At 41.1% G+C, this 10,578-nt stretch overlaps 1 protein-coding gene across 2 annotated transcripts in view; it reads left to right on the plus strand.

Moving 5' to 3' along the window:
- Positions 1 to 4,074: 4,074 nt before the first annotated feature.
- The window catches only part of MAP1LC3C (microtubule associated protein 1 light chain 3 gamma), a 36,073-nt gene continuing 29,569 nt past the window's right edge, over positions 4,075 to 10,578 (plus strand). For both annotated transcript variants that reach the window (XR_012084667.2, XM_020787507.3), the window contains exons 1-3: positions 4,075 to 6,286; positions 6,796 to 6,851; positions 7,103 to 7,209. Coding sequence is in view for 1 of the 2 variants with exons in the window: in XM_020787507.3 (XP_020643166.1) it covers positions 6,229 to 6,286; positions 6,796 to 6,851; positions 7,103 to 7,209 (221 nt within the window). In the remaining variant the exon portion in view is untranslated. The remainder of the gene's footprint in view (positions 6,287 to 6,795; positions 6,852 to 7,102; positions 7,210 to 10,578) is intronic.

The following is a 10,578-nucleotide window of genomic DNA, read 5'->3' on the forward strand; positions in this document are numbered from 1 at the left end:
GTGCTTGTTCTCATACTGGCAGTGAGATCAATCACACAACTAACGTGCCCAATGGGGAGCCTGCAAAAGCATTTGGGAATGCTTACACAAATTTTGGTTCATTACAGATTTAAGGAACGAGACACTGGACCTGCGGTATTGTTTTTAATCTGGATCTTTTGCTGATTTTAATGGATTTTGATGTATTTGATTAATTGTAATTTTTTTTACAGTGGAGCTTGTTTACACTGTTTAATCATTTGTATCTAAATGTTATTTTACCTGTTTTATTCTTTTAAAAATTTGTAAGCCACCTGGAGTGCCATCTTTTAGTGGAAAGGTGAACTATAAAGGTAATAAATTGATAAAACAAAGTAACATACTAACAAATGATATTACTCCTTTGTCACTAGTGACAATGTATTACTTTTAAAAAATATATGATTAATGGATTAGGTTTTTTCTCAATATTCCCACTTTTTCGCTTCTAATGCTAACATTATTTATTTGAGATTTTATAAAATAGTTTCAAACTGCATTCTGCTTTATTAAGATAACTTTTTTTAATATTCACAATGTAATGTTTTTAATTGTACTTGTGTTTAACTGTACTTATACTGCAGTATGATGGGACATAAATCAAATCAAACACATGATTCAACATGGATTGAATAGGACAGTCAAAGAGGAATGTAATTTATTTAACCTTAAAGAAAATGAAAAGAAAGCTTGGAAGATGAAAGTATTGTAAAGAAATAAGGCTGAAAGCTGGGAAGTTTCCAGATGGAGAACACAGAAGAGTTAAAAATTAAGCCCTGAGTACAAATAACTGTAGGTTCTACTCAAATAAAGTTGCCAATTCTTACTTTATGGGCTCAGCCTAATTTAACTCTTGGGAAATCCCTCAACCCGATAACTAAATGCTTTAGATAGCAGCTTGATGACATAAATGCTTATTCAAAGTCAAATAAACTTTTGTTCATGTAGAGATATTTTTAGAGAGTTAAAATTATTGCATTGTGATGGTCCCTTCTCCACCCTTGTCTCTTTTTGCAAAGTGATTTTTTTTTCCAGAATACACTTTCACAAGGTGAGAGCCAAAATTTACCATCTCCTGGAGACATCTGGCTTTAGCAGAGATACAATTATATCTCACAAGAATTATGCCTCCTTTCTCCTGCCTACTGCCCTTGGACTGCCCTTGAAATTCCACCCACAAGCTGCAAACACATATTCCCCACCCCATTGCCTCAGGAACTAGTCACACTGAGAACTGATTCCATTTTCCTACGTTTGTGCCTTTGTAATACAGTACTTGTTTGATGTGAAAATATGCAGAGCATAAGGCAAGTAAACAAGGACTCTTCCGATAGGCAGCAGATTCAATTATCCCTGTGTCAGGTTCCTAAAGAGCAACTTGGGGGTGCATATACGTATACATAAGAGCATGCACACACACAATGTACACAGAGGTTGGGAAAGTTTGGCTTTTCAGACAACATTTCGCAGAACCTACATCTCTAGCAAGGATGGCCAATGCTTATGGGAAATTTTAGTAGCTGTGGTTTTAGTATTATGGCTTCAGCAGTTCTCTATAAAATATCCTGGGAGCTACTGAAGGCAAACATATACTTTGTGGATGTCACTTCCGACTAAAGTGATAGTGTTACAAGCAACTGATGTATACAATAACACACAGGGCCTTGTAACAAAAACATATGTGCACAGCTATGTTGTCAATGACCGGTACTTATTGGATGTCTTCTGTGCCATTACTAGTGGCAAAATATAATGGTTGCTGCTTCCCATCTCTATCAAACTTGGAACCATTTTAAAGATGTATTTCAAGTTAACTGTGAATTTTAAGTGTGTGCGTGTGTGTGTGTGTGTGTGTGTGTGTGTGTGTGTGTGTGTGTGTGTGTGTGTGTGTGTGTGAGTACTATTCCAATCCATGTCTACACCCACAGAGGTTTTTTTCCCTTTCAGTAAGGTATGTCTACTGCTTTCATCACAAAAGTACACACAAACTCTCTTTTAAAAGGAAAACAGAAAGAGAGAGATCAATCTATATATCAATTCATATTTCTGTAGCAGTAGAGATCTTAACAGACTTGTCAAATAAATAAATAATCAGCAGTACAAGTACTATCTCTTTTATATTAGATCCTCTTCATTGCAGCTGTCCAAATGCTAGCACATTCTTCTTAGCTGGTAAGAAATAATCATCCAGCCCAATATTTGAACCTGATCCTCCAGGCCTGTAGACAGTACATGTATGTGAGAGTGATCCAACAGGAATGATTGTCCAGCCAATCTCCATGCCTTAAAACTCTCCCGGCCCTTGGATTAGTCCTCTTGCACATTCTTATCTCTGGCAGCTAGCCTCATGGGACAATAAGATGCAGGCAATTTCAATGGTCTCTCTCATGGGGGTGGACAGCCCCAGTCACAGGAAGGGAATATGTCCAAGAGACCACCAACCTGTGACATTCTAGAATACCTAAGGATTGGGGGGGGTCTGAGTGGGGTGAGGTCTGGAGGAAGGTCCAAAAGGAAAAAGCAAGTTAATGGGAGGCATGTAACTTAGGAAGAGGAAGAGGCTCAGGAAGATGTAAGGAGAGAGGCATTTGGAGGGATAAAAGGAGACATAAAGAGAAGACAGAGGAGTCAAAGGAGACAGAACACGTTAGGTTGAGGAACAAGAGGGGAACAAGGACAGAATAGAAATGGCAGAGTGGCCCCAGAGCAGTCACTCAAATGAGCCCTACAGACCATGGTTGTCTACTGGCCATTCAGGTTTAGCGTCACCACAATAATCTTCCAGTGACCACCCTTCAGAATCGCTGATCATACACAGCTGAACAGATGGAGGCATTAATGTCAGTTTTAACATCTGTGCCAACTGGAGGCTGAGGTTCCAGCTGCTTGGAGGCAGAATCCTTGGCCAGAATCCTGGCCAACAACAACAGAAGATTTGTGGAGGACGAAGTTTACTACTCTCCAAGACAGAAATCAAAGAACGTAGACTGTGAGAAATTCATTATTATGCTGCAGTTTGTGACATTGGAATGGCCTCATACTACTCTTAACTGAAATGTAGACTTCCAAGTAATATCTATGGAACATTTCATTCAGGACACAACGTCCAAAGAATAGGCACTCTTGTTAAGAAATCAGGTAATGCAATTCAACACCCACCCCAAGCTCCAATATGCAGCAGAAGAGCAAGATCATTCATTCCAGAAAAGGTGTCAAACTAAGACGTGTTTGGCACAGAGAAAGATGATGATCAGTGCTGGAGAATGTATGATTACATTTACAACACTGCTGGGTACTCTTCCTGTTATCTATTTTCAGAAATGATAATGAAAGTCGTTTGAACAGATTTTAACAGATTTATTGAATGGGACTAAGAATTGCTGCTGGTTAAAAGAAATAAGTATCAAAATATCAAGAGAGATGAAAACTTTTCAGAAAGACGAGCTGTCAGAAAAGCTGGCATACTAAACATAGTTCCAAAGGGCACAACAACAAGCGGATCTGGTCCTCATTCATCAGTTATGTCCTTATATCACAACTCCTCTATCAACATCCTTTTTCACAACTCCAATTCTGCAGATATCCTTTCCAACAGTAATCATGTGCAAGGTGGGGTCGGATGGGGGCTTCTTTTGTCATTACTGAACCACCAGGTACAGTTCTCAAGATTAGGGCAACCATGCTGGTTTGTTGCAGCAAAAAACCAACAAGAATTGTAGTTCCCTGAAGACTGACTATCTATCTATCTATCTATCTATCTATCTATCTATCTATCTATCTATCTATCTATCTATCTATCTATCTATCTATCTATCTATCTATCTATCTATCTATTGCATTTATTGCATTTATTGCATTTATACGCCGCCCATCTAGACATGGTCTACTCTGGGTGGCTCACAACATACAAATAGCAAACAATTTAAAATATACAAAATTTACATAGATAAAAACATCAGTAGTGGTGGTGGTGCAGTTCAACTAGCCATTTACCTTAAATTGGAATCACGGTTATTGGAATCACTGCATCCCAAAATCCAAGACGGCAGGTGGGTGGGTTCAGCCTAAAACTGCAGGATAGGAACTGCTTTAGACCATGGGCCCCAGTAATTACAATTGGTGTTTCCTGAAAAGAATTTTACTAAATTTATCCTGTAACTCTCTTATATTTTCCTCCTACTTTTTTTTTTAACCACAGAAAATCTGTTGAGAAGAAAAAGATGAAATAGGTTGCATATGCTTTTTGGATAGTAGCACTAAGAGTCTGTTCTACTCCAGCTGTAAAAATGTTTTCTTTCCCTTTCCATTGTTCAATTTTTTATGAGGTAACAAGTCACAAGCAAATACTTGGTAGTTTTCTGACACAATAAATGTAGGTATACAGATCTTTTATGATACTATATATAGCATGGGGGGAAAAGATTCCATCTCCTTCCAGATAGGTTATAAAGCAATGGATAGTTTAAAATGCAGTTAACACCTCTGCTTAATCTACTGTAAAGCTGCCTGAATGTGTCTGTGATGAAAGTCCTGGCAAAGAACTGAACCCTATGCTCTTGGAAAGGCTACCCTTTTCAAAGGCAATTTATAGTGGATTTAACTTAGGAAATTGCTCTAGCATGGAACACTCCTTCAGCTTAAGGTTATGTTGCATCAGTCCCAATAAATCTAGCACGGAATAGGACAAATATATTCTGCCACAGTTGTGAGGACTGGTTGAGGTTCTGCACTGATGTGACAGAACAAATCAACCCACAACTATTAAAAACAATTTATATAGAAGTTGCTGTTGTTTCCTAAAATGGCTTAGATAATAGTAAATAAATGTGCATTACTTGGGGCATAATGGAACCCTCTATCCATAGAAATGGGGGGGGGGGGGACAATTGAAATTGCTAACATAGTCTTTAAATAGTTGCAAACAGTATTACCGTGCAATATAAGTCTATTCAGAATGTAAATTCCATTACATTCATTTAGTCTTATTCCTAGGTAAGTAGGTACAGGATCCCAGCTATGTATTTGAGTTTCTTTGGAAGGGCTTATCAAAGAAGTCTCTCTGCTTGGCAATCAGGCAGTAAATGGAAAGACTGACATGACAACATGAGTTACAACCCATTTATTCCCTTATTAATAATAATAATAAAAAAATCATGTGCTGTCAAGTCAGTTCTTAGAGCAATCCTTTTTCAGGGTTTTCCACATAGACAATATTCTGAAGTGGTTTACCATTCACTTCTTCAGGGAGCATCCTGGGGCTGGGCGTGCCATTCTAGTCTGTGATTTTATTTATTTATTTTCACTCCACAGGTGACACAGACAACAAGAACCACTACAAATGATACTTACTTTCAAGAAATTCTTTCTATTCAATGGGACTACCGCAGACTACTTAGCTGAAGAACCACAAATCTCCATGTGAGCTGGCGCGCATTAAAACTCTATGCTTCCCCTATTATGGTCAGTAAAAGACAGCTAGTCCTTTTCTCCTGTGGGGCTTCGTTCCTCCTCAACGGATTTACAAAAGGATAAAGAGGACTTGGGGAAGCAGGACATGATAAAGAAGGCCGAAGGGATACTGGCAGAACTAGGTCCCTGGCAGGGTGTCACGGGAAGAGGGGCCTCTGGACAGGCGGCATCTCTTCACCCACCGGCTCCGCCGCTAGGAAAGTGAAAGGCGGGGTGGGCCAAGGCGGCTGCCCATTTGACCCCTTAGAAGCCCCCCCCTCCGCTTGTTAAGGGGCAGCAACAGTAAAGAAGGGGGGAAGGTGCAACGCGAGTCCCTCCGTTGAGCGAAGGGACCTCACCCCAAATACAGCGCGTACTAAAAGGCGGCCCCCATTCCCGCTGCCTAGGCCGCGCCGGGCAGAGAAGGGAAGGCTCGCCCGCCCAGGCCCGCTCGGTCGCCCCCCGCCTGCCACCCACCGGGCGAGATGGGCCTCGGCGGTGCTTTGGCCGGGCTCCCTTCAGCCCCCTCGACCCCACCTTTCGGGACTCGTGAGGGAGCGAAGGGAAGGGGCGCCGCCGAGCCGGGCAGGGCGCTGATGTCACCGGCCAAGCCTTTATAAAGGGGGCTCCCTGTGAATTGCTCAACTGTGCTTCTTTGACAGCAGCTGCCGCCGCCGCCGCCGCCGCGGTGCTGGAGCGGTTGTGGGGGTTAGAGAGCCAGCCTGGACCTTCGAAGCGGGGGTGGAGGTGGGGTGGGGGAACATGCAACCTTTACACAGCTGCCAGGCTCTCAGGCCCTTTAAACAGAGGAAGAGTTTTGGTAAGTAACTGGCGGTGGAGCCTTGCCTTTCTGCTATAGGGCTGCATATTTTTATACAGGCGGTAAGGCTGCAGTCTTGCGGACCGTTGCCCGAGAATGTGCACCACAGGCGTGCCTAGGATTGCCCTGTAAATCCCACTGACGTCCCATTACGATTGGAGTGATAAACTAACCCTAAACCAAGGATGTCCAAACAGTTCCTCAGGATAGGAATTGCAGTTTTAAAGTGGAGTCCAGATGTATTTAAGCCAAGGGGACTTTAACTACTGATTTTGGACAGCGTGGGTCCCGTCCTTTCTGGGGAGGGGATCACCTCTATTGATTTCAATGGAACAGGCTTCTCCATTAATCCATTCTGAGACTTCAGGGCTGGGCATTAAAGCACAAATCCTAGAAGCACACCTACCTAGAATTAAATCTTACAGAACTCACTCAGGTTTCCTTCTGAGTAGACATGCATTGCACTGTTAGAAAATGCAGTGTTTGATCCTTGCCTGTCTTTTGTGCAGCAACCAGAGTGGAAGAAGTTGCAAGTATTAGAGGGAAGTTCCCAACAAAAGTCCCGGTAAGTATCCCTCATTATTCTGTTTCTTTCTCTTTTTTTCATTATTAATAGAAATATATTTCATTAAAATAAAATTGCAGCTGATATTGAGCATGTTCACTTGCGCATAATAGTCATTGACTGTACTGGGACTTGCTAATGTGAAAAGTGTATCTAGGATTGCTGCCCTAGTTTTTGAATATGAAATATGCTGAGCAGACTTTTCTAATGACTTTGTGCTTAAGATCCATTTGCTTTCTTATCATAAACAGGTAATTGTTGAAAGATATCAGAAAGAAAAGTATCTTCCACTGCTAGACAAAACAAAGTTTCTTGTGCCTCAAGAGTTGACCATGACGCAGTTTATAACCATCATTAGGTATGTAGCAACCCACTGATAGACTGTTAATCTTGTTGGCTGTTCGTGCTTCTGTGCATACTCCTGCCTGAAGTCTATTTTTGCTGCAGAACTTATGAAAAACTTGGAAACTATGTGATAATATGAACTGTGTTACCCAGCACCTTTCTGTGACTTTTCCCTGCCTAGGCTTTGATGAGGTTCAGTCATTTAGAGAGGTCTTGCAAATTATTCCTCTGTTTTTTCACAAGGTTGTGGGGAGATAGCTATGCCAGGTAAATATATTTTCACATCTTTTTAAAATATTGTCTCAAGGATTCATTAACCATAAAAGCCATAGGTAACTAATGATCAGAGCAGGGTGAACCCCACCCCATCCTGTTTTGGGGAAAGATGCCTACTAGATGACCCCAAGAGGTTTTTTGTACAACATCTAAAAATATACCCTTTGTGGTATCCAGATGTTTAAAATAAAGGAAGCCCCAAAAGATTTTAGATCTATTTGAATCCATTTTTATACTAAGCCCACATTCTGAAGTAGAATTTGACCATTACTACCACACTACCAACATGAATTTGACCCAACTCCAGGAGGCAGTGGAAGACAGGAGGGCCTGGCATGTTCTGGTCCATGGGGTCACAAAGAGTCGGACACGACTTAATGACTGAACAACAACAACCACATTAGTATTTCTTTGAAAAAACCTATTTCCTCTTGGTTTATTGCAAGCTGCTCTTAAATTTATCCCATGTGCTCAAGGTGCATGAAAACTAAAAACTACAGTATTGGGATGTGTAGAATAATGGGATGAATAGGTTCTGGTGGGTTTTTTTTTTTAACTCTCTGATTCTCCATGAATGATCTAGATACCTATGCCCTACTGGTGGGTGCTAGCTTTTATCTGCAGCCCCTGTATGCAGGAGATGAAAGGTGTTTACAATGTGATGTCAAACGATTCAAAACTTTTTTTCTGATTAAAAGCAGTTGTCCATGGATGGAGACTGTTTTGTGCAGTCTTGAACCCAGAACATTTTGCATTCATTCCTTGTAGGCAAAGTGAAGGAACTGGATGTGAAACTGTCTGCCTGTGAAACGTGCGGATAACCTCTGGAGTTTTATAGAGCTGGTGATTTCAGACAAGGTTTTCTCATGCCTTTGCACTGTCAGAATTTTTATGGCATATCTAGATATTCTTATTTTCATCTGGTAGGCTTCCCAGGTTTTTCCACTCCTGCCTCTATCTTTTATCTTTCACAAAAGTTGAAAGGAAGGAGAGATGGCCTTTTGACTGGTACTGCTGGGAGGTCTCCATCTAAAAGCTCCCTGGGAAACACTTTATAAATTTTTTAACAGAAGTGATACGCACATAGTGCTATTTTGCTTTCATGTTACAAAGATCAGGATTGTTTTCTGGCCATGTTTCCAGTGTGCCAGTTCAGAATATAAAAAGAGAAAAGTAATGTCAGAAATGGCACTGAGCTATAGCCTTCCTGCAAAGTTGAGTTTAGAGGACATACTATCTTCCAGCAAAATGCCCTTGATCCTTAGTAAACATGCTGAGCTCTTGATTCGTGCACAGTTCGCCTTCTCAGTTCACAACCTTTTCATGCAGGAATGGAACATGTAACAGAGTTCTAGGACTTATTTAATTATGTATTAATTTATCTTAGCAACGTGCAAATCCAGTGTCTAGTTCTCAATAAGTACTTCATTTTGAGGGGTTCCCAGTGAAGTTGGTATTAGCCCTTTTGCCAATACTATTCCTTCCTCTTTGCAACAACAACCCATTCTAAAAATGACCTTGCTGCTGTTTTTTTAAATTTTCTGCCCACACTCTACCCAGCAGCAAAGCGTTAATGTATGTATTTGAAGCAGTAGCCACTTAGTTGTTTCACCTGGGTAGTCTTGCACGGCTTTTACCCCAGAAAAATCTCAGTCTCTAATTTTAGTTGTATAGATCCCTTTGGAAAAACAAGAATAGTCATAACTTTTCACTTGGATCTTTCCTTACTCCCCAAACAAGTTCTTGGATCGCAAGCCTATGGCTGCTGTACATTCTCTTTTTGGTAGGAAAGTCCTTCACTCAGAGGGCTGCCAATCCTTCTTTTGAAGGTGCTCTCCATTTGCAGAGCTACCCAACCCAGGTCTGATTTAAAGATGAAAAATCATAAGGAAGTTCTGGGACCTTAAAGGTTGTCCACCCATGCTGAGCAGCACCTGGACAGCTAACGCAGCAAGCATAGACATTTCCTGGCCACTGTCTTCTAGATCCCTTGTTTTTGTTTGTACTGTAAAATCTGTTCATATAAAGTAGCATATGCAATTTTATGCCAGTCAGGGTCTTCTTGTATCCTCTGTTTTGGTAATGTATAAGTAGCCACCTCACTTACCATAGCCAGTGGTAAAGGATTATGTGAGCAGCCGTGCAGCACCAGTGCTGGAGGCCACAAAGCCAGCCAGTCATGTCCAAAATCTTTTTGCTGGCATTCTAATGACACTCATTTGGGGTGTGGCTCTGATCTGTACAGATGTTTCAGTCCAACATCTCTGAAGACTACGTGGAGGTCTAGAACTTTGCTTAACTCTTGAGTGTTGGGCCAATTTATAAAGTAGACATAACTGTCTCAGTCTAATAAACTATAGCTTGTAAGACAAAAGACTTGGGAGATTAGGCTGTCCCCCTCCCTTTTATCCTTCCACCAACAGCTGAAGACCCCCCTTTTCAGGCAGGCTTTTCAAGTCCTCTGAAGATGAAGGTCTTCAGTTATTAGTGGAACGAAAATCCAAACCTCATGGAGAAGGGAGTTTCACTATGTGGGAGCAGCCACACAATAATTTCTTCATAATTGAAATCAATTCTGCTGTATATGTTGATTTTATAGCAACATGTGTCTTATTTTATTTGGCTACTTTAAAAATCTAAGTACTCACAACTTGTGTAATGACATTTAATTTGCATGGCTTTGTACCTGGTGGTTGATTCCCCCTACCCACCCTAATCAGATAGACCAACTTGAACTCTTTACATTTTGTTCATTGCCAGTTGGCCTATATTTGGAGTCAACTTGTGTTCTGAATAGAAAAGGATCGGAGTTTAAAGAGCAAGTATCAGAAGTGGCAGGTTCGCCCTTTGCTTTCCAACCTAGGAAAATTCCCTGCTGGTTTGGAGAGCTGCTACTAAGGGCAGTACCCAAAGGTCACTATTTTGATAAGACCTGGCTGGGAGGAGTCCTTGGAACCAAGAGGTGAGCTAGAAAATGGTTGTGCCACAACACAAGTGATTTTCTTGGTCACCAGTGCCATAATGCCTTGGCTCTCAAAAGACACAACTCAGCAGACAGGCATTAGTGAAATAGTGTGCTGTAAGTAAAGTAGTCTTCTGAAAATGA

This window comes from Pogona vitticeps, chromosome 1 (genome assembly GCF_051106095.1).
Source record: "Pogona vitticeps strain Pit_001003342236 chromosome 1, PviZW2.1, whole genome shotgun sequence".
In the NCBI taxonomy this organism is placed as follows: Eukaryota; Metazoa; Chordata; class Lepidosauria; order Squamata; family Agamidae; genus Pogona; species Pogona vitticeps.